This window comes from Nomascus leucogenys, chromosome 11 (genome assembly GCF_006542625.1).
Source record: "Nomascus leucogenys isolate Asia chromosome 11, Asia_NLE_v1, whole genome shotgun sequence".
NCBI lineage: Eukaryota > Metazoa > Chordata > Mammalia > Primates > Hylobatidae > Nomascus > Nomascus leucogenys.
The window spans coordinates 81,336,435-81,360,948 of NC_044391.1; the positions used below are offsets into that span (position 1 = coordinate 81,336,435).

Below are 24,514 nucleotides of genomic sequence, written 5' to 3' on the forward strand. Positions count from 1 at the left end.
CTTCATAAAGACGTTTAAAACATGTTATCAAATATCATTCCAGAAAGTTTGTATTAGTCAATTTATAAACCTATCAGCAGTATATGAGAGTTCCTTTGATCACACCTATCCTGACGCCCGGTATTAGAGTTTTAAATAATTTTTAAATACTCTGGTAGGCAAAAGGTTACCTCATTGTTATTGAAATTTTTCTTGATTATTAGTGAATTTCAACATTTTTCACATACTGATAGCCTTTCCTATATTGTCTATGATTTTAAAATTCATGACATACTGCTTTTATTGAACTATTCTGTTGGGATATTTTGGAAATTTATTTAATTATCTTTATACTTACAAAACAATGCCAAATCTACTTAGCTTCATCTGAAGGCTTGCACAAATTTGAATAAATGTACTTGCTCATAAAAGTTTGTGTTTAGTCACTGCTGATTCCCCCTTACTTTGGATGGCTGTACGACTTCTCATGTAAACTAGGACACTTTTGAGAGTGAAAGAGGGTGCCATTAATAATTATGCCAGGACAACAAATATAAAGCAGGACCATCCTGCCCAAGCCAAGATGTACAGTCTCCCTGACTCTTTCATGTTCACATAGACTTGGAACTCTGGAAATCTGGAGCTAAGAGCTGAGGTCCAAGTGGTGATCTAGGGATGAATTGAGGATGAAACCTGCTTTTTATTCCGATGTTTAATTTGGATGCTGTATTAGTCCGTTTTCACACTGCTGACAAAGACATACCAGAGATGGGCAATTTACAAAAGAAAGAGGCTGGCCGGGCACGGTGGCTCACGCCTGTAATCCCAGCACTTTGGGAAGCCAAGGCGGGCAGATCACAAGGTCAGGAGATCGAGACCATCCTGGCTAACACGGTGAAACCCCATCTCTACTAAAAATACAAAAAAGTAGCCAGGCGTGGCAGCAGGCGCCTGTAGTCCCAGCTACTCGGGAGGCTGAGGCAGGAGAATCGCAAGAACCTGGGAGGCGGAGCTTGCAGTAAGCCGACATCACACCACTGGACTCCAGCCTGGGCGACAGAGCGAGACTCCCTCTCAAAAAAAAAAAAGGAAAGGAAATTTATTGGACTTACAGTTCCACATGGCTGGGGATACCTCGCAATCATGGCAGCAGGGAAGGAGGAGCAAGTCACATCTTATGGGAATGGCAGCAGGCAAAAAGAGAGCTTGTGCAGAGAAACTCCTGTTTTTGAAACCATCAGATCTTGTGAGAACCATTCACTATCATGAGAACAGTACGGGAAAGACCTGCCCCCAAGATTCAATCACCTCCCACTGGGTCCCTCCCATAACACCTGAGACTTATGGGAGCTACAAGATGAGACTTGGGTGGGGACACAGAGCTAAACCATATCAGATACCTTTGCGCTGTGTGGTTTAGTGACTTAATGACTCAGACCTGGAACCCCTGTAACCCCTGGTGCCCCCTTCACTCATTTACCTCACCTGCCTGGCCCTGGAGGCACCTAAGTTACAGCCGATGAAATTCTGGCAGTTTCTAAGGCTCAGACAATTTCATACAACTCTGCTTTCATTAGGAAGCCAGTGGCCCAGGAAGCTAGCTGCAGGGATGGTCTTGCTCATAAACACAGAGCTAGTCAGAGGCAGAGCCAAGTATCCTGAAGAGTTCTCTCCTGTCCCACCAAGCTACCACCATGCCTGCTGCTGTGTAGCACTGACAATGCCAGTAGCTATTTTCTGATGTTAAAAGGTTTTCAGAATTATGTCAAGACATGACCAAAACAGAGTTTTAACTTCCTAGAGTATCTTGTGAAAATGTTCCTCTTTGATAAGCTAAACATTTTAAAGTAGAAGGCATGCAGTTTTGGAGACATTTCATCTTATATTAGAGTCATGTATACATGGGCTTCCATGCCTATGACTTACAATGCTTCCCTGACCTTTGCCGTTGTCTACAAACTTCCCCAGCTTTTTCTAAATGCCCTTTTGTTCAATTTATTCTCTTCAATGAAGCTGAAAAAGTAAGTTCAGAGTTACAGACTTACATTTTTTTTTTCCAAGACAGAGTCTTGCTCTGTCGCCCAGGCTGGAGTGCAGTGGTGCAATCTCAGCTCACTGCAAACTCCACCTCCCGGGTTCAAGCGATTCTCCTGCCTCAGCCTCCCAAGTAGCTGGGATTATAGGTGCCCACCACCACGCCTGGCTAATTTTTGTATTTTTAGTAGAGGCAGTGTTTCACTATGTTGGCCAGGCTGGTCTCAAACTCCTGACCTCGTGATCTGCCCACCTCGGCCTCCCATAGTGCTGGGATTACAGGTGTGAGCCACCGCGCCTGGCCCAGACTTGCATTTTTAAGAATTGCTAGGAACTTAAGGAAAGTAGAATATAGTGGCAGAAAACTTCTGGAAAAAGAAAAAACAAGAATTTAGTTGAATTTTTGTCATTGCTATCTAATCTGAGGAATGACTTTATTTAAAAAAGAACAGCAGGCTGCCTCTTCCAATCTTGTCAAGAGAGCACATTTCCTACCAATGGAATTCTTGCAGAGATTCTGTGTACTGTTGTGCAGATTGTGCACTGCACAACTCCAGAGGGCACCATTCACATTGCCATCTATGTGAATGGTGCCAAATGGTCCCTCCTGGCAGAGACCTGTTGTATAGTTCACAATCCTGGCAATACACAGGGCACAATCTGTGCAGACACATGCTGAGGTCCTGCCTGACACCCTCTGCGTGACTTTTCTCTGATAAAGACACCATCCCTCTGCTGCAGCTAGGGTTGCTTCATTTGCCAATGTCTACGGATCGTTCAGGATAATCTTCATTTCAAACACACATTCACCTACTTTCTGTAAGCACTGTAGTGTTTGTCAAGCCAGGTGTCTTGGTTTCAAGTTTGGAAAACAGGTTGTTGGATATATCTTTTAAGTGCCATTTTGCCTATATTTTGCCATTTCTTTTTTTAATTGAGGAAAATGTAGAAAACAAATATAATCTCGTGGTTTGCTAGAAAATAAAAACATTTAATATGTTAATTTTTTAAAGGAAATATTTTAATTAAAATATAGCTCTGTAAGTGAAAGCGAGAAGAAAATAATTTTAGGTGTACATAGAATCCATCTCCAAAGTATCTACACATACAGACTTGTAAGTTAAGATTAACCCATTGGCTCTACAGAAATAAAAGAGAGCTACCATGCACCCAAGAAGGCCAACCTGTCTAATAGAGATAGATCTTGATTTTTAATTAGTGGAGGAACCAACTTTATATCACCCAACAAGGAAGGTGATGAAAAGATTCGGAGACATTTTTATACTGTATTTCTCATTGTTTCTAGAATGAAATCCATAGTCTTCAAGCTGGAAGTAGCTTTTTAGTTCACTCATTATTTATTCATTTAATTAATTGTTACTATTTGCCAAACACTGTGATCATGTGTCTGGGCTCCTTCATGAGGAATCTGTGGTCGTAAAGTTGGTTAGAGATAGGGCCAGAAACAAACCCCAGATGTTCTGTATCCAGGACACTTTACCCCACAGGGCTGTTAAATATCTCCATGTAGTTATATTCAGGTGATGAAATAGGAGAACATCTGTGTATTGCATGTGACCTGCATGTAATTCATGTAATAAAGATGAAATACAAACCCTTTGCCAGCCATTTCTTTATTACTCTAAATGCCACAACTTAAGGTTCAGCATCGGGGCTAATAATATAAGAATTAGTTTGGAAATTCTGCAAATAAATATTTTCCTGTCTATTCATACTCTTTGATTCAAATATTTCAATCACGTCCTTTCTCAAATGTTGCCTTTACAGATTAAAATCCTATAAATAGCACTGACCCCTGAGGAACACAATCTTCTTACCCCTATCTTTGAGTATTAATCTAGACAGTTTCCTATTGATGACAAAATAAATACCCCAATCTAATGGTGGCTTTCTTTTTAAAGGATTTGTTTTTTGGGGGCTGGGGGGGGGTGTGGGGGGATATACAGCACATAGTTCATAACAATGTGAGATTGCATTTTTGGAAGTATCTATACTCTTCCTTTATACAGTTACATCTCCCTACTTGCTAAATATTGCTAGACTTGGTGGTTAAGCAGGTTGAGCACGTGTGAGCAAAGGGGAACAGCTGTTCTTGCCAGATGCCTTCTTCACTGCACAGACATAAATACTGCCCAAGGAGCCTCTGCAGGGCAGACTGAGATCTATTTGAAGTAGCTGCAAGGAGACCCTTTCTGACATTTTTGCTGGGTAAATTCATTCATATGCACCTTGACCAAAGGATACTGAGCTGAGTGACTAGGACAAGAATTCTGAATGCAAACTACTCAGGTTCAAATCCTGGCTCTGCCATCTACCTTACCAGCTTTTTGACACTCAGCAAGTTACTTAACCTCAGTCTTCAGCCTCTTCATCTGTAAGTGGGGATAATAGTAGTTTCTTCATAGGATCTTTGAGGATTATATGAATTAGATATTATCATTAATAATTCCAGCAACAAATACCTATTAAGCTCCTATTCCATTCCAATTACCGTGAATGAGGGAAATTGTCCCCCACTTCATGGAATTTAGAGTATTTTTTTCACACTAGAAGCCCTGACCCATCTAAGGGTTGGGAAGTCAATGCAGTAAGGTGTGACCAGATTTAGTTTTACATGAATTCGAATATGATTTTACAAAATAAGAGTTTTATGAAACTTTCTTTCCCTTGCATATATTTTTATATGAATGTTTGGCCTATGTCTTGATATAAAAGTATTTCTTATGAGTCTAGTAGAGAAGATTAGCAATTAAACAGCAACCTCAATACAGTGCATAAGATAAATGCAGTGAGTGTCATGGGCACATGCGAATGTCACCTGACCCAGTAAGGGCAGGTACAGAGAATCAGGCAAGCCTTCCCTGAGGAAGTAGCATTTAAGCTGAGACTTGAAGGATGAGTAAAAATTTACCAAAAGAAGTGGGGTGGAGGAGGAGAAATAGTTCGTTTAAGAGCAGTGAGCAGACCTGGGTGGGTAGGGGAGTAGTTAATGAAGCAAGGGAGAAACTTGTTCAGATTTGCATTTTAGTAAGGCCACTCTGGCTGCATGAAGAGAATAGGCAGGTATCAGTTGGGAAACTATTTAGCAATTTCAGGACACAGCGGCCTAGACTGGGGTGGGGGCAGTGTGTATTTGAGAGGGACCTTGTACTTATGTAGAATTGACAGGACTTGTTGATTGATGGGGAAAGGTGCTAGAGCCAGAGCACGAAGGTGCTTATCCCACACCTCTGATGTCTAATTTACAACGATTTCAAGAGACAAATCTAAGTGTGAAAGCTCCAAGCTCCTAACTTGAAAAAATGTTCCTGTAAACAGGAAGACAGAATCTTTCAATCACTTTGCAAATCATCTCCCTATCCTGCTGGACATATCTGCAGGCTGTTGCTGGGCCTAGGAGTTGGCAGGGCTTCCTGTTCCAAAGTGGGAGGGTTCCTGGCAGGAGATGGAAGGCTGGAAACAGAAAGGAAACTGGGCTAGTCAGGCACCTTGCATGAAGAGAAAAGAAGGGAAACCTGGTACTTTCCCATCTGATCCAGAAATTATCTGGTAGGAAAATAATTTAAAAGTACAGGTAATTCAAAGATGTTTATATTTGGCTTTGAAATGCCATGCATTTTTGGCACTAGACTTACTTTGCCAAACATTTTTCTTAGGCCTTATTTTGCATTCCCTGAACATGGACCATCTGGGCAACAGGGGGATGAGCCCAGAGCTCAGAGGGAGTCTGGGTGGGTGGCCGAGGAGGTCCTAATGTTCAAAACTTGGAATGAAACCACAACTCTCTCTCATCACCCCAGGTGATCAGTACTTATCTGTCTACCTGTGTCCTGCCACAGAGCAGGGAGCTTTTTGTGATCTAAGCCATGCCAGGTCATATGGTGAACTGGAAAACAGCTATCTAATTCCCAGCACACCAAATGTTTCCTACTTACATCTTCCTACTCACAGGGCCACCTCCACCCCGCTGGAGTGGCAGGCAGGGCTCCACGGCAATCTCAAAGTCAAACCATATTTGGAGCACAAGACAGGCTGTTTACAGATGTTACCATAAAAGACAATTTAAATAATCATCAGTACTGTTTTACAAAAGAGCTGGCCAGACCAGAAGGCCCCTTTTCCAGTTATTCCTAAGATTGCTGCTTCCAGAGGAGTTGAAAGGTTAGATTTTCTTCCCTGGCTCAGGTCTACCTAGGACAGGAGAGTCGTGCCCCACAGAAATCACTTCAAAAAGGATCTCAGCACCACATCCCACTAGGGCTTAGAAGAATCCTCAGGGTGGCAGCCACTCCCTACTTAGGAATCCCATGCATTCCCCTGTTCTTCCATCTGGACTGTGCCACACCAGGGAATTCATTTGGTCCAGGCTAGAATTCATTGGGAATAATTAGCAATAGGCCCAAATCTAGAAGTTCAGAAAAATTGGTTCTCTCCAATTTGTTATAAAATTAAGTAGTATTTTTCACAATCACCACAGAGAAAAGGGCCTTTCCTAGTTTCCCAGTTCTTACAGGTCAGAATGGTTGGTTCACAGGAAATCCTTAGTAGGCGCTCTGTGATGCATCTGTTTTTCCAAGTGTTGGTATTTTTCATTTAATAGAACCTTCTTCCAAAGGAGATTAGCTGCCAGACTCAGGCAGCCCGTACGTTTTTGAAAACGCCAGCATAGGTTTGACTCAGGTACCTGAAATATGTAAGGAAGCAAAGGCAGCGGATGTGCCAGGGGCACCCTCTTCCCCTCCTTCAAGATCCCCTTGATTGGAGGTGGCGGAAAGAGTCTCTGGTGGCTCGCCCAACCCTTTAGAACATTCGCCCCCACCCGCTTCCCCTGTCTCCTTGCCAGACAGGAGTCCTTTCTCGCACTTACCCTCCATTCCCCATACACACACCTCGCTGAGGTCATCCTCAGCGTGCAGCCCGGAGAGGAAAGGAAACGTGAGCTAAAGCAACAGGTTCCACCCACAGCCTGAACTTGGAAGGGGATGCGGCGGCGGCAGGGCGGCTGGAGCTGCGCGGTGGAGGGAGAGGAAGCGGCGATGAGGAAGGTGGAAGGGAAATGATGGTGCATGACCACCGAGCACACGTCACTCGGGCTCCCACATGGGCTTGTGTATGTGCGTGTGTGAGGGGAGGGAGGTCCTTCACAGGGTCACTCGGGCACTTCCGCGTGGAATAGAAGGCGCCAGGCTCGTGCTTTGGGGTGCCGGGTGGCTTCGGCGGGGTAACGAGTCACGCAGAGACTGCTTGAGGCACGCTAAGAAAATACGGGCGTCGGCGTGAAAATACACCACTCTCCCCAGCGCGCCGCCCTTGCTAACTGGCTGGACCTGCGTCCCTAACGCCCAGTGCCCCCTTCTTTTGGGCCTATCCTGGGCCCCTCCAACCCCATCCCAGCCTGCCTCCTGCTCCAGCCTGCTGCCGCGAAAACCGGGACTGCGGACTGCGCCGCGCCCGGCAGCCTCTGGGCATGCTCGGTGGCGGGACCGGCTCCACCGCCAGGAGGGCGCGTCCTCCCTCCCCTAGGGCGGTGACGGCGCCTGCAGCGACTTGCCGCCGCGCCCCGGCCAGGCACACCTTTTGGGGAGGCGGGGGACCACCCTGCCCGGCGCGGGCCGAGAGCGCCCCCCACCCCAAGCCTTCCGGCAGGTGGGAGGAGGGGCCGGCCAGGGAAACGCGGAGGCGGGAGTGAGACCTCCGACTGTCTGCGGTTCCTTAGAAAGTAAAGCTCAGCTCGCGCGCGGACCCGGGCTCCCAGCCGCGGGCGGGGAAGGGGCGGGGCGGGGCTGGGCCGGGGCGGGGGGTGGTCTCAGCGCCTAGGGCGAGGTGCGAAATTAGTAGCCGCCCACCACCTTCTCAGTTCCCGCCTCCAGGGAATTATAATTTCCTGGGAAAGTCTGGTTCTCGGAGAATCCTTGGGGCGGGGTAAAGGGGCGCGCCCGGCGCAAAATGGTTAATACAAAGTCTGCGCGCGCCGCGGGGTCCCTCGTTTGAAAAGTGTGCGCGCTGGTGGCTGGGCACCCCTTTGCTAATTTGAGGGTTAGTTACCGGCAGGAAGTCTGGTTGTGTGAGAGGAAAGGCGGGCAGGAGGGAAGCTTCAGGCTGGTGCTGGCTCCCGCCCCCAGGCCTTCTTGGGGGATGCACCTTTGACCCAGTGGGCGCAGGGTGCGGGGCACTGAGCCGGGGCATTTGCGGCGGGCGGCGGGAGGCTGGAGCAGGCTCGGCCCAGCTGCTCACTCTCTCTACCTCCTCCCCCTAGGATTACCGAGAGGATGGGATGGATCTAGGCAGTGACGCCGGCAGCAGCAGCAGCAGCAGCCGCGCCAGTTCACAGTCCAACTCCACGAAAGTGACCCCTTGCTCCGAGTGCAAATCTTCATCGTCGCCGGGGGGCAGCCTGGACTTGGTGTCTGCTCTGGAGGACTATGAGGAGCCCTTCCCGGTCTACCAGAAGAAGGTGATTGATGAGTGGGCGCCGGAGGAGGACGGGGAGGAGGAGGAAGAGGAGGACGAGCGCTACCAGCGAGGGTACCGGGATGGCCGCTGTCCTGCCCGGGAACCGGGGGACGTAAGCGCCAGGACCCGCAGCGGCGGCGGCGGCGGCGAGGGCAGGAGCGCCACCACCGCCATGCCGCCCCCGGTGCCCAACGGCAACCTCCACCAGCACGACCCCCAGGACTTCAGGCACAATGGCAACGTGGTGGTGGCTGGCCGGCCGAGCAGTTCCCGGGGCCCCCGCCGGGCGATCCAAAAGCCCCAGCCGGCTGGGGGCCGGCGCAGTGGCCGCGGCCCGGCGGCTGGGGGGCTCTGCCTTCAGCCCCCCGACGGCGGGACTTGCGTCCCTGAAGAGCCCCCGGTGCCACCTATGGATTGGGAGGCGCTGGAGAAGCATCTGGCCGGGCTGCAGTTCCGGGAGCAGGAGGTACGGAACCAGGGCCAGGCGAGGACCAACTCCACCTCCGTAAGTTGGCCGGGGTGCGTGCCCACGCGCGCACACACGCGTACACACCCCGCGCACAGCCCGCACGCCCCCTCCCTGCGCTCCCGCCCGCCCGCAGCCCCATTCATTCTTCCTCGAGGGTGGGGGCCAGGCCGGATAGCCTGCCGTCTGCTCCCCTGGGGATAAGGTTGCTCCGTCTGTGAGCTGTCTGGGTTTGCAGGATGGGCGGAGAGGAAGGAGGAGCAGCCAGAGGGCAGCGGAAACTCGGGTTAGTGGAACCGGCGACTCATTTTAATGGAATTACTTATGGAGACCAGGTTGTGAGTCACTTGCCTGAAAATAAATCCGGGGAGATTCTGGCACCAAAAGTCAGTGCCTGCGGGGGATATTTCAAATCGTAATAGTTGTGGCTTTGTCAATCGTGGTGGCTCTCCTCTCGTTGCTACTAATGTCTCATCCATATATAGGCTTGTTCCTATGCACACGCACACATTCGCCTGCCCACACCACCGGTCTGGCAGCGGGGTTCGTTCCGTCTTGCGTTAAGCAGATGCTCCTGTATTTGAATGGGTTGATTTTCCTCCTCTAAGACTTTCTTCCTTTATGAAACCCGAGTTATTGTTGACCTGGGGGAACCGGGTAAATGGACCTGTCAGGAGAAGGGAGGGCTTCTTCCCTGGGTCGCCTGACTCACTCCCTCTGCTGTGAATCCCTCCTTGTTTTGATAACGGAGCCACTTACAGTTTCTTACCGGAGGCTACTGCCTCAATTCAGGAAAGCCAGACAGGGAGGGGTGCTGGAGTGGAAAAGAGGGAGGGAGGAGAGGAGGGCTGCATCTATAATGAGAAGCTCTGGCAGGTTCACACTTGTCTCAACATCTTTTTTGCCCCTGAGAGAAGAGCAGATAAATGACTTAAAAGAAAACCACCATGAATGTAGCTCCCCTGTTTAGCTCTGTTTTGAGATAAAGCAACAGTTGTAATTTGAAATCATTAATGATGACCCTAATTAGGGCTGAAGGGCATAGTTGAAAGGAGCTGCTTTCTGTTTGTGGCAGCTGTGTGGCAGGTGGGAAAATGCTTGCCTTGCGGGTGTAATTTTTGCGACACCAGGACCCTGGGGCTCCTGAAAATTGGGTGCATGCACTCTGACTTCAGGGGTGAGGATGGTAACTGTGTTTCACAGAGAAATTGCCAAGGTTCTATCAGAGAGCGCCCTTGGCTGACAGAGCCTGCTGGTTAGTTTCCCTTGGGAAACTACTTAATAAATTAACATACTCATTTTAATCCCAGCTGTTTAGGAGTTTACCATGGCCATTAACAGACGCGGAATCTTTCCATTACAGTCAATACTATCTCTTATACCTTGCAGTAGAAAATATCCTTTTCCCACTTTGTGCTTGAGAAAAATACTTCATTAATACCTGGGCTTAACAATGACTGGGAAATAAGCAGGAAGTTAGTTTACTATTGTATGACATTTATACATTCCAGGAAAATTTAGTACTTGGGTATACATGCAAAGTTAGGGTTTGATGGTGACAATGAGCTCCATTATTCAAAAGTTGTGGAACAAATTGTTTTTGAGCACCCATGTATGTGTTGTGTGCCAGGGATGGTTCTGAGTGCTGTAGTTGCACATCAGTCCACATGGGGCTGAAATTCTGGTGAGGGAAGGTAGGGATACAGACTGCCTTCCCTCCAGGAACTTAAAATTTGATGGCTTACCTAGCACCACCTCATACCCCCACCCCCAACACATCTTCTGGTTATTGTGAAGACTATGAATCTTTCCTTCTTGGGCAGTCTTTGAAACCAATGGTGTATCCTCACCTAGTGAACAGTTTGCATATTTGCATATTTGGGTTTCTTTCCTTCACTTCCAGCTTTCCTGGAAATGCCCCTTCTGGTCATTTCCTCTACAAGTTACACAGAGAAATTTAGATTTCATTGTGTCAAAGCAAAGATGTATACAGAAAAAAGGGAGAAGGAGGTGGCATTTGAGGTTAATGCTGGATTTTTTCATGTTTTGGTTTGTGTTTGAACAAAATTACTAGTCAATGTTGGTTTAGAATACTGTTTTTCAAACAGTAAGTTTCCCATGAAATCACCTTAGCATTTAAAAAAATGAAATAAAACAGAATGTATGATAGTGTGTTGCAGGGAGTCATAGTAAAGTTGGTAATTTTTAAAACTTTAGTTTTATATGTATGGTGGGTTGCAACATAAAGTTTACTTCTCACTATGGGTCGCTGTTATAAAAGATTGAAAAGCACTGATTTAAATCCTGTTTAGTGCTGCCTGGAGTAAGTAAGGGAATTTATGACCATGAGGACAGAAACTGGAGAAGAACAAAGGAGCCATGTGGAAGAGAAAGCCTGCCTTGAAGGAACTGTTCAAATCCAATGATATTTTACTCCTCTTTAAAATGTCTTGTATGAATATATTTAAGTGGCATTAATACACACCACTCGAATGGGGTATACAGTGAAAAGGGGATAGCTTCTCTTCACCAAGTAAGCCTATTCCTACTTCAGGGCTTTTGCCCTTCTGTTACCTCTGCTTGGAAGCAAGTGTCTGGTTCCTTCTCATCATTCCAGACTCAGCTCAACTCTTACCAGCTCAGAGAAGCTGTCCCCCACCACCCTTACTAAAGTAAAGTAACAGCAATCCACCCCAACTCAAGCTCTCCTCGTGTATTGTTTTCTTCGTGTTTGTCACTATCTGACATTATCTTATTTAGTTCTCTATTTTTGGTCCCTCTGAAATGTAGGCGGGAGTGCAAGGTTCTTGCCTGTTTTTTAACTCTATAACCTATTGCCTGGAACATGCCTTGGATGGAGTAGGTTCTCAAATATTGAATGAATGAATGAATGAATCTTTATAATAACAACACAACCCACATCTAATCCAACTCCCATTTTACAGTTGAGAAAATTGAAGCCCAGAGAGGTTAAGTGATTTGCCTCAGACACAGTGAGAAACTTATGAACAGGGTTTTGTTCTTTCTTCTGACACCAGACTAGTTCCCCCCCACCCCGTTTTTTTAATGCTTAAAATAATTTGAAGTAAAAAGAAAGGAAGGAGCTCCCACCTCCCTGAAACTTAACAGGGTTTCCTATTGACAAGTCCCTTATTGCACTTCCTTAGAATTAAGGACATAAGTAAACTGGGAAATCATCAAAACCCCCTTACTTATGAGTCTTCTTTTGCAGACAGGGTTTTGTATTGTTTTGTTTCAATGACATACTGTTGGGTTCTGCAGAGCAGGGTAGTAACAGAATCCATGTCTCCTCACTCCACATCCAGTGCTTTTTCCTTCCTCTCAGTTGTGGTGATGCATGCAGAAGGATGACTGAGGTCTCAAAAATGGGATGACAATCAGTTATCCCTAATTCAAGGAAGATTGAGAGGCGAATTTAAAAACTTATAATGTTTAGGTGGGATTTAAAACCTAGCACTGACTTTCACTTTGTGATGGGTTTAGAAAACTAATCTCTCTCTTGGTATCTGTGGAGGGTGATGAGCTTGGATGCTGTCAGGAACTATCTTTGGTGTCAGAGCTTGAAAGGGCCTGAGGAGTCCTGATGGAAACACTCTAGTGACTGGATCTTTGCTCCGTCTCAGAGCTGGGGGCTCAAGACAGACCTCCAGCACCTGGCCCAGCCCTCCACTGTGATGTCAGCACCTGGGGCAGCCATATCCCCAGTAGTTCGCATTGTGTGTGGCACAAATAGATGCTTGAAACATGCAGAGAGGGTGAGGGGCTTTACCCGAAAACCGGAACTACTCCCAGAAGTGCCCCTTCCATGGGCAGCCCCTGCTCATCTGGTGTCAGTGTACTTCTCACAGTCCTGCCCTGGGCTTGTATTCCCTCTTGTGGGTGAACACTCTTATTAAATTCAAGGGCCATAGATGGAGTAGAGAAAGGTTCTGGGGTTGATGCCTTTGATGTCAGATTAGGAGTCCTGCTTGCAGAAGTTCATGTTTCTCTTAAATTCTTATCTTCTTGCCTACTCTAACTCTGGTGCACAGGACTGGACAGTTTTCTCTCTTATGAGAGCGGGCCACAGACAGTCAGCTTTCTCTCTTCTGCTTCTCCAGGACCTTAGTGCATCACTGTAGCCCTCTTGCTCCTGTTGAAAAGGCTCTGTGGACCTGTCAGCAAGTGGGGTGGGGGGGCCACTGCCTCAGTGTACTCTTCCTCCTAAATGGAATATAATTACACATCTTTTTCTCTGTATTTTTCCCTGAGGCTTCCTCTCCTTCAGGGGATGTGTTCCTCCATGTCTAGCCTGTTTCCTGTCTCTGGAGACTCAGCCCATTTTGATGCTTTTCTTTAAAAATAGCTTTATTGGCCAGGCATGGTGGCTCAGGCCTGTAATCCCAGCACTTTGGGAGGCCAAGGCAGGCTGATCACCTGAGATCAGGAGTTTGAGACCAGTCTGGCCAACATGGTGAAACCCTGTCTCTTCTAAAAATACAAAAATTAGCCGGGCATGGTGGTGGGCGCCTGTAATCCCAGCTACTGGGGAGGCTGATGCAGGAGAATCGCTTAAACCCAGGAGGCGGAGGTTGCAGTGAGCCGAGATCACGCCATTGCACTCTAGCCTGGGTGACAAGAGTGAAGCTTCGTCTCAAAAATAGAATAGAATAGAGTAGAGTAGAGTAGAATAGAATAATAAAATAAAAAGCTTTATTAAGGTATAAGTGACATACATCAACTCTACATATTTAAAATGTACAATTTGATGAGTTTTGACATATGTATGGCATATGTATGTGTTTTGACACACCTGTGAAACCATCGTGAACATCAAGATAATGAACATATTTAGCATCCCCAAAAGTATCCTTGCACTCCTTTGTAATACCACCATCTTGTCCCCAGGCAACCAACTGATCTGATTTCTATGTTATAGATTAGTTTATGTCTTCTAAAATTAACAGAAGTGGAATCACACTATGTATGGATTTTTGTCTGGCTTCTTTCACTCAAAAAGTGATTATTTTGAGATTCATCCATGTTATTGTATGTATCAGTGGTTCGTTCAAACTCTTGCTGAGTAGTGTTCCATTTTGTGGATATACCATTTTCATCTGTTGATAGACACATGCATTGTTTCTAGGTTTTGGCTATTACAAATAAAATTGTTATGGACACTCATGTATACATTTTATCTATTTATTTTTGGGACAAAGTTTCGCTCTTGTCACACAGGCTGGAGTGCAATGATGCTATCTTGGCTCACTGCCACCTCCGTCTCCTGGGTTCAAGTGATTCTCCTGCCTCAGCCTCCTGAGTAGCTGGGATTACAGGCACCCACCATCATGCCTGGCTAATTTTTGTATTTTTGTAGAGACGGGGTTTCACCATGTTGGTTAAGCTGATCTCGAACTCCTGACCTCAGGTGATCCGCCCACCTCCGCCTCCCAAAGTGCTGGGATTACAGGTGTGAGCCACTGTGCCCGGCCTGAATATACACTTTCATTTCTCTTGGGTGAATAACTAGAAATAAGAACGGCTGGATCACATGGTAGGTGTATGTTTACCTGTGTAAGAAGCTGCCTAACTGTCTTCCAAGGAAGTACTATTTTACTTTGCCGTCACATGATGCTTAAAGCACTGAAAGAGGTTTCCCCTTTTTCCCATTGCTCTATTCCATCTGCATCCTGCTTTCCAGGACACCTCCCTTCAGGTGGCTGGGTGGCTGCTCCCTCCTTCTTAAGAGAAAACAACAAGAGAGCAAGGAGATCACTTGTCACATCCAACCAGTCTTTACTCCTGTTGTTTAAAAAAGGAAAGGAATCATTTTTAAATTAGAGAAGAGCTCTAGTTGTAGACTCAACACATTTTAAGTGCAGTTTTATTATTTTTAGTGCCTCTGACAGGTGCATTTTCCTCATTTAATGAGAAGATAAGAATAATTTTAATTGACACGTTAATTGAAAGCAAATTCTTCTGACGAAGTTATTTCCAAAGTACTTGAAAATAATGTGTCTTTTTATTTGTTTGTATTATTAGCTAGTAGCACACTTTTTAAATTACCTACATTTCTTCCTAGAATGGTACTAATTATAGGTTATTTTCAATGTATTATTCTGTAAGAATTACAGCCCAGTTACTTCTTCCCCATCAATGACACACTACTGAAGTAGCTTGAATGGCTGAGTAGTTTATTTCTTTAGTTACTTGGGCTATGTTTAAATTACATAAGTGTCTGTTTTTGTAGACTGAATTAAGATGTCTTTAGTATTCCTACAAAATATAGTAAAGTTTATAAGTTTAATAAGTTGTGTGATTCTGCAGCCTGGGGCACAGCATTGAAAACATTCTGTGTGGAATGCAGCTATCACTTATTCCTGTTAGTTAGAGAGCATGACATGACAGTGTTAAAAATTTTTTTTCTTTTTACCGTAACTGGAAATTACCAGGGTGAAATGTATTCTGTGTTTCAACCTTTTACCTTGAAATATCTAGTACTATAATGAAAAGTTCTTTGCCTACTTTCCTATTTATGATGATTTTTGCTTAAGAGCTGCAAAGGCTGCTCTGTCTACTGGCATGTACTCTAGACTTCAAAGAAATATGGTTAGGTTTTTGTCTTTGTTTTTTTTTTTTTTTAAGTTAGGTTGCAGGCAAACCATATGTAAACAATTCTTAAAATTTTGAAAATATACCATTAGTTCTGGGGCTATCTATGTGTATATACAATTAAATTATTATCGGATGGAGCATTGTATTTTAGAACAGTCTTTGAAAATGTAGTTTGATTAAAATAAATCTTTGCCTACCAATTAGTTTGCACATAGTGGACCTTTAAGACATCCTCAGGAAAATTTTCAGGATGCACATCTAAAAAACAGAGGCAGATATTCTCATCACACTTGAAGAGCTTCTTGAACATCTCACCACTGACATCATCTCACCTCCCTCCATCCCTTCCTGCTCTGCCTGCATTTCCAGTTCCAGACTCCTTGCTGGCATTCCTGACAGAAATCTCACACCTAACAAAAATCAGGCCAGACTCATCAATTTCTGATTTTGGTTCCCAGCTCTTTTGGTGACATCATAACTACTTTTTTTTCAGACAGTCTCGCTCTGTCACCCAGGCCGCAGTACAGTGGCACAATCTCAACTTGCTGCAACCCCCACCTCCCGGTTTCAAGCAATTCTCATGCCTCAGCCTCCGGAGTAGCTGGTAGTACTACAGGTGCCCACCACCATGTCCAGCTAATTTTTTAGGGATGGGGTTTCTCCATGTTGGCCAGACTGGTCTCGAACTCCTGACCTCAAGTGATCCACTCGCCTTGGCCTCCCAAGTGCTGGGATTATAGGTGTGAGCCACCACACCCGGCCCATAACTACTTTTATCTTGAATTCTCTGTTGTCTTCTTCTGGGTGTGTCTTTTAACAGTCCAACTATCTTAAGTCCCCCCTCCCCCTTAAACACATATTACACATTACACATTCCCTGAAGTGTAGACATTTTATATACAGTTGTTATCTGGTTGGTTAATGTATTTTGTGCCAGCCTGTCTCTTTAGTTCTTTAATTTACTCAAAGTTGCTACACTATAAACTTTCTTATTAGTGCTAAAGTGGTAATTCCAGGTCCTTTCTTAGAAGCTTATCCAAATGCTGTGATATTGCATTTGCATTTTATTTATTTATTTATTTTTTGAGACGGAATCTCACTCTGTCGCCTAGGCTGGAGTACAGTGGCGCAATCTCAGCTCACTGCAAACTCCGCCTCCCGGGTTCAAGTGATTCTCCTGCCTCAGCCTCCTGAGTAGCTGGGACTACAGGTGCCAGCCACCATGCCCAGCTAATTTTTGTATTTTTGCTAGAGACGGGATTTCACTATGTTGGCCAGGCTAGTCTCGAACTCCTGACCTCAGGTGATCTGCCTGCCTCAGCCTCCCAAAGTGCTGGGATTACAGACGTGAGCCACCGCGCCCAGCCTACATTTGCATTTTAATAGCAATTTGTTTTTATTTCTGGACCTCTGTCGCTGAAGAGATGAATGGTCTTGTTTTCTTACTTTTGAAAATCGGTCCTTAGTGTTTTAATGAAAAGGGCGTTTGCAGGTGCTTTTCCTTAGTTGCTTGATGCTTTCTGTGCTCTCAGCACAAATGCACTTTCTACTGTCACTTACAGGGAGACTATTTTGCACTAAACTTTTGTAGAAATTCAAGTGTCAATTGTGAAATTGAGCATTTTCAATAGAAGGGTAATAGGATTTTAGAGATAGAAAGGGATTCTGGGAGATCATCTCATCAAATGCTATTTTCAAAGGAGGAAACTGAGGTCTATGAAGATTACACATCTTCACCCAACTTCCTCAGCCCAAGCCTGACCCAGCCTCAAGTCACCCGACTCCTAATTCCCACTTTTGATGACCTGTGCCCCACTTCAGTGCTTCAGCAGATGCCACCTTTTTAAATTGTTTTTTTTTTAAAAGAATGGGTGTTCCCCAAATTTAATTTGGAGTACAGATCCATTTTCATAATTTAAGAGCTTCCAAAACTGGAAGTAGATTCTAATTTTTATCAATCGATAGAAAAGATTTCATTTTGTTGATTTTTTTCTTTTTTTAAACCTATGTTGTCAGAACAATTATAAAATTGCTTTCTTCCTTTTAAACTTCAGCTCATCACTGTGTGTATTTCTAGCAATAGAACAGTGCCCTCCCTGGATGATAGAAAGCTAGCGGAGAGAAGATCTCTGTGTGGCTCACCCCACAAGTGAAGACAGATTTTGTTCTATCTAAAGAGTACCCTCCAAAAGGAGAAATAACAAAACCAAGAAAAGACTAGTAGGAAAAGTATTTGTGGGGTTCAGAAGCAGCCCATAAAATAGTCTAGATTAAGATGCCTGGCATAGTTAGAATATGTGTGAGAACTTCTTATTCCACTTGTATGCCACTTATTTGTACTTAGAATTTAAAAGGCTTGCTGATTTGTAGTGTTTTTGAGTGTTCTCTGGTGAGAGCAAGAAATAGAAAAATGAATATAAGGACAGGGAAATACATTTGGATTTTTATTTGTGTATTTCCCCAGTTAAATTTGTAGGGCTGAACTGTCCTTAATTATTTGTTTCACATCCAGGATAGTTGTAATAATCCTTCACTTACCAAGTCTCTCTTCAAATCTGCAAGAGCTCTCCTTGTTTCTCAGATGCTCTTGCTTCTTTTTGTTGTTTGTGTGTTTGTTTTGTCTTAGTTTTGGCTACTCCTTCCCTTTTGTGAAGAATTATCTTCCTGTCCTCGGAAAATGGAAGATAAAAAAATAATAAAATAAAAAGTAATTGTTGCCCTTTGTATGTATCTGTTAAATAATTATGTCAAGCATGTTCTGTCACTGATCTTTATCACTTGTCTTTATCTGTTCTCATTTATGCATATACTTAATCTAATTTTTTCTCTCCACTGACCGATTTTTCAATATTTGCATCATTTTATGTTATTTTCATTTTTTCCCTACTCTTGTGGTGTATTTCCCATAAAGTGTAAGTAGTTCAAAAGATGATGTTTAGGCTAGGAAAAGCCCAGGTGGTAGGAATGATCCCAACTAGTGTTTTGTTCAGCCCCAGGTTGATAGTTTTTTAAAAGGTACTTGTAAACCCATTTTTTTTGCTACCTCTAACCAACATGAGGTTGTATTAAAGCCAAACTTACTGAAACCTAAAGTTACCAACTTTCTTGGTCTGATTTTGTGTATCAGGTTTTCCAATTATTGCCACTTGTATCTGTACATTTTGTTTTGTTTTGTTTTGTTTTTGTTTTTGTTTTTGAGACAGAGTCTCGCTGTCGCCCAGGCTGGAGTGCAGTGGCGCGATATCGGCTCACTACAGGCTCCGCCCCCCGGGGTTCACGCCATTCTCCTGCCTCAGCCTCCTGAGTAGTTGGGACTACAGGCGCCTGCCATCTTGCCCGGCTAATTTTTTGTATTTTTAGTAGAGACGGGGTTTCACTGTGTTAGCCAGGATGGTCTGGATCTCCTGACCTCGTGATCCGCCCGCCTCGGCCTCCCAAAGTGCTGGGATTACAGGCGTGAGCCACCGCGCCCGGCCGTATCTGTACATTTTACTGATGCCTCTGTATCTCCACCCAAACATTTCATATTTATGTGTAATCAAATAACCTCTGGCTTATCCATCATCAGCAATATCACATTAATCATTTTTTTTCTTTTTTTTCTTCCATTTCTCAGAGTCTCTTCTTAGTATTTATGGTTCATGAAAGTGACTGTGCATCTTTCTTCCTTGGGATATTAGCATAGTAGACCCAAACAAAAAGCTTCAATTTTTATGGATTCCAAGAAGCAGTGCATTAGTCTGCAGCTGATTTCTGCAAATTCATCAATTCAAGAGGGTTTTATTGCCCATGTCTGAGATGATTGATCTCTTCAAAACTCTGCCTTATAGAAATAAATGTCTTAGTTATTCACAGAGTTAGTTTTTTGTTTTTGTTTTACAAAGTATTACAAAAAGCTTCTATTAAGAAAGTGTGTGGGGTTGGGCCTTTCCAGGTGCAGAGGCAGGTGATTCTCCATTTGCCACAGGCTGATGGGGCTGCTTTTCAGGATGCTTGGGAAACGGCAGAAACCATCTCTGCAGCCTCCCAGCCAGGCCTGCAGACAGCGGATGGTCTGTCCGTGCCTCCCTGGGCATACCCCAGCTGATTGGGTCATGCTGTTGCCCCTCAGCAGCACACGCCCCTTGCTTCCTCCTCTGAGATCTCCCCACTGTGGTCCTCAGCCTGCCTGTTTCGTCTTTCTCTCCTGTGCGGGTTACCAATTCAAAGTCCCTAAGAAAGTGGCTCATCTAGCACAGGGTGCCTCTGGTGGCCAGGACCCCCTGCCAGGCCCACTCTTGTACTGCTTGATGTTGGAGAGATGAGGGCAGGCACTCCCTAGCCACCCAGCTGTGCCAGGGTTGGCCTGCTCACACGTGGGTTGTAGGTGTGCCTGGAACAAAACAATTGGTAAGTCCTGGCAGCTCCTAAATGAATGTAACTTGATTCTGCTTCCTTCTTGGTTTGCCATATATGGAGAGAACTTTGCTTTCTGAAAAAGTTTAAAGGGAATGAGGTAATTTCCTCATAATTCCTAAGATCTCCGGCAGTGTTGTAAATTTAGATTTGAGGTTAGAGTACTAAAAAATAAAAACAAAAGCAGAAAAGCTCCTGTGTTCTGAAATGCCAGGGTATTTTTAATGTCAAGTCCAGCAACATAATAGCTTTTACCTATTTTCCCCACCTAAAGAAAGAGTAGTGTTAAACTTATTTCCAAAATAAAAGGAGTCTGAACCTCTAGGAAACTGGTACTGTATCATCTTAGAAAAGAACCTAAAGGCTAATCTACACTCATAAAAATAACATGTTTTCAAATAGTTTCAGAACCAATTCAGTCTCCTGTTTTTCTCTTCATGACACCAGTAGCTAAAAATTACCCTACTTAATGAAAATTGCAGACAATTTTTTTTCTTTATGCAGTCTTACATAATTTTTGGTCCATTTTGACCTAGTCTGACATTTTATTTTGAACAACTACATCTTAAGTGCTTTTTTTTTTTTTTTGCAGCAAGATTTGTTGTGAAGAGCAAAAGAATAAAGCTTCTACAGTGTGGAAGGGGACCCGAGTGGGTTGCCCAGTGCTCTGTCCTTTTTGTTTCCACTCTAAAATTAGTTCGGCAAGGAGTAAGAGAGTAGACCACTGGAATTGTATTTTTGAACACTCAAACTGTATAACCAGTAATCTGTTAGAGTTGTTATCCATCTTACAGTGACCCCATCATCTGACCCAAATAGCCTTTAAAATAAGAGCTCATTCTAGAAGAACAACTTTAGGCAGCAGTAACTTTAAAACATTTTGAATACCTGCTCTACTGTGGTATAGTGATCTAAATATTAGATTTATTTTTCTTGTGTCTCATATAGAAACTCTAAACAAAGCAGATGAACAGTTGTGTCTGTACTAACACATGACTAAAACCTCTATAGAGTTCCAGTGTGTTGAAAGCCAAATTAAAGCTCTCTTTTTTTAGTAAACAATCACACTGGGAATGAGAATATTAGAGCCAAGAGGGAGTCCAGAGCAAGGGTGGTAAACTCGGATGCTTCCAGAGGTCACGTAGATAACCCATTGGAGCAGTGGGCCCAGTGGGAGAGGACCATGGTGTCCTGGAGGGTATGTCCTAGGGGTAAAGGGGCAGCTGCTGTTGCTTGCCGCCTGATTTCGTGCCATGCCAGAACATGATCTCAGTGTTCTGATGTGTCAGGAGAAGCCCAAGATCCAAGCCTGAGATGTTATGAGAACTATCTTGACTATTACATATTGGCAAACAACTTTAAACATACATATACATTTGTGAGACTAACAAATATCTGCTGTCCAGAATACTGCCCCTAGGCTACCAGTTACCCATCTTGCCCCTAATCCAACCTCCTCACTTTTCATATGAGAAAACTGAGATCCAAAGAGGCTAAATGTCTTACCTGAAATGAGGATAAGTTGGGGCAAGGTGGGACCATTTGCCAAGAGGTCGGTGAGATTGTAGAAGTAAGGGATCTTCAGGAGGAAAACCCATGAAGGAGTGTTGTTCTTATTTATTGACACCAGAGTAGCTTTTTTTTTTCTCCTTTCAGTGCTTAAAATAATTAGAAATAATAACATCCAAAGGAAAAAAACAAGACCCACTACACACCTCTATTTCACTTAATTTTTATACACATCCCATTACTTAGCATTTACTTTTCTCTTTCATCTTCAAAGCAGTTCAAAAATTGATTTGTTATTTGTAGTCAGGGAACTGTGTCATGATTTATTTTTTATTATTTATGAATAATAAAAAGGGAAGAACTCTTTAAGAACAGAGTATCTGAAATATAAACACACACACATATGTGGCCTCAGCTGTTTCATCTGCTAGAAATTCATCTGAGACCATTTAATTCCAAGGTGTGGTGGTGAGTCTTTATAAAATTTCTTGTTATACAGAATCTAATGAAACTTAGTCATATTGAGACTTTATTTAATTGTAGCTGTCGTGCATAATATAGTGGAGGACCTGTTGAAAATATAAAAGTTGGGACTCTTTTTTCCTCTTTGGAACTATTGGCTCTAAGTATAAAGTTAACATAGATTCCAAATAAACTAAACAATTTTGGGATGTTTATTCACTTTTCTTTAGAAAAACAGGAAACTGTTTTTTTTTTTTTTTTTTTTTGAGACAGAGTCTCGCTCTGTCACCCAGGCTGGAGTGCAGTGGCATGATCTCGGCTCACTGCAAGCTCCACTTCCCGGGTTCAGGCCACTCTCCTGCCTCAGCCTCCTGAGTAGCTGGGACTACAGGCGCCCGCCACCACGCCCAGCTAATTTTTTGTATTTTTAGAAGAGATGGGGTTTTACCATGTTAGCCAGGATGGTCTCTTTCTCCTGACCTCGTGATCCACCCGCCTTGGCCTCCCAAAGTGCTGGGATTACAGTCGTGAGCCACCGCGCCTGGCCAGGAAACATTTTTTATATTAGTTTTTTTTTTTTTTAAACTTATTTTGGAATAATTTTAGATTTGCAAATAAATTGCAAAGATAGTACACAGAGTTCTCAAATATCCTTCAGCAGCTTCCCCTTATGTTAATATCTTGTATGTCTAGGATACATTTTTCAAGCTATTCATGTTTCAAGAAATGAACATTTACCTAATACTATCACCTAACCTACAAACTTCATTGAGATTTATATTGGCCTTTGAAATTAAAAAGGGTATACTGAAAGTATTTGATAACTGTAATAAGTAATATGTCCTCATAGGCTGTGACTTGAGGAGGGAGGGGAGAGTTAGGTTCCTCCACATTCTACACTGCCCCTCCACAAAGCCATCCTAAACAGGCATGAAATTTAAGTAAACATGGTGCTAATATATTTGCTATGTAAATGCTTTTGAAGACAAGTCTCTAGCCTCCTCTTCCAATCAGGTTGCCTTGCCTCTATCCCTCCTCGGTGGAACTCTGGTGCTGCCACTGGAGAAGACAGATGGAGTGAAGGGACAGATAAAGAAATATGTGCACACACGCTCTGTGGAGGGTGCATCTCCCCTCGTCAGGGAGGAGGGAGCGAGGGGGCTGTTTTGTGAGTTCTTAAGTGTAGAAATAAACTTGCCCACAGTCTGCTTTCCATCTGGGCTGTGGACAGCCACAAGTTCTCACTTGTTATTTGCTCTCCGATATCCAGATTTTTTATTGTTTTAAAGTAGGAAACAACTTTTCAGCTTGGTAGTTTACTTCTTTAAAGTTAAGTTTCTGGTGGAATTGTGAAGGCTCTGTGAGTGTCCAGTGGAAGTCCTGGGAGAGGGTACATTACAGGCAACTCACAGAGGTGTGAGCGACCTGTGGAACAAATGCCACTCAGGATGTGAAAGGGCTGGGGTTAAGTCATGAGGAACAGATTAGAAATGGTATAGAAAAGGGTTTAGGACTCTTGCAGGAGTGGAAAAGGGAAGGGAAATTGGCACATCAGGATGTTCAATATTTGTTGACTGATTGAATGGTCAGAATTTCAAAAACTAAACCACTAATGGGCATCAGGCATAGTTTTGTTGCCAATAGAAGGATGTCCCCGGCCAGGTGCAGTGGCTCACACCTGTAATCCCAGCACTTTGGGAGGCCTGGGTGGGCAGATCACTTTGAGGTCAGGAGTTCGAGACCAGCCTGGCCAACATGGTGAAACCCTGTCTCTACCAAAAACAAACAAACAAACAAAAAAAAAACAAAAACAAACAAACAAACAAAAAAAAAAACAAAAAAAAAAAACAAGTTAGCTGGGCATGGGCATGGTGGCACACACCTGTAATCCCAGCTATTTGAGAGGCTAAGGTAGGAGAATCGCTTGAACCCAGGAGGCAGAGATTGCTGTGAGCCAAGATCGCACCATGGCACTCCAGTCCATGAGACTCCATGGACTCCATCTCAAAAAAAAAAAAAAAAATAGAAGGATGTCCCCATGACTCAGTGAATTCTCATAGAGCATCTGGTTTTGCCAACAGGATCAGTAATTTCCTTTTGTTAAATTTTTTTTAACTAATTATGTGTTTAATATATTGTGCATTATGATAGCACTTACTCAACATTTCTTTCAGGAAAATTGTGTTTTCTGGACCACAGTAATTTGAATAGCTCCTTCAACTTAGATATTCTCTTGAAGTTCATTACATGCTGTGCTGGAAGATGGGACGTATTGCAAATACCCTCCTCTATATTCTTAGGTTCTTCCTCCTGTGATGGATGTTCATGGGTTTTGGTACCCAGCATGAGTTACCCTTCCTAAGAGCTCCCAGCTTCCTTTTGGGGAACTACCTCTTCCGCGTCTCGTGTGATTTTGGTGGAAGAGTAATTATAAGTAGCTGACTCATGTTCTGGGAACCTCAGCTCGACTTCCTTCTCCTCCCCTGGCTCTGCTGCAGGTGGAAGAGCTCCCAGGAAATTTATGTCTAGAGAATTTGCAGCAAGGTCCTCAGGGACAGTCGGAGGCCCTCGCAGTGTTGA

General features: G+C 44.1%; 1 protein-coding gene, 1 long non-coding RNA gene and 1 pseudogene across 4 annotated transcripts in view; 1 reads left to right on the forward strand and 2 right to left on the reverse strand.

Annotated features, from left to right (window-relative positions):
• LOC105740481 overlaps positions 1-8,220 on the reverse strand; it is a 40,186-nt pseudogene extending 31,966 nt beyond the window's left edge.
• Positions 1-24,514, forward strand: part of LOC100602238 (schwannomin-interacting protein 1) — a 592,588-nt gene that overhangs the window by 456,284 nt on the left and 111,790 nt on the right. The window contains exons 1-2 of one of the 3 annotated variants that reach the window (XM_030822764.1): positions 7,832-7,857; positions 8,291-8,992. In XM_030822764.1, the coding sequence (XP_030678624.1) occupies positions 8,309-8,992 (684 nt within the window). In that variant the 5' untranslated portion in view covers positions 7,832-7,857; positions 8,291-8,308. Of the gene's footprint in view, positions 1-7,831; positions 8,071-8,290; positions 8,993-24,514 lie in introns of those variants that run through there. The other 2 variants (XM_030822763.1, XM_030822762.1) reach the window with 2 other exon arrangements.
• LOC115837283 lies at positions 9,236-12,474 on the reverse strand. The gene is made up of 3 exons (XR_004032339.1): positions 12,436-12,474; positions 12,166-12,361; positions 9,236-9,597 (listed from the first exon to the last, which is right to left on the reverse strand). It is a non-coding gene; the product is annotated as an uncharacterized LOC115837283 (long non-coding RNA).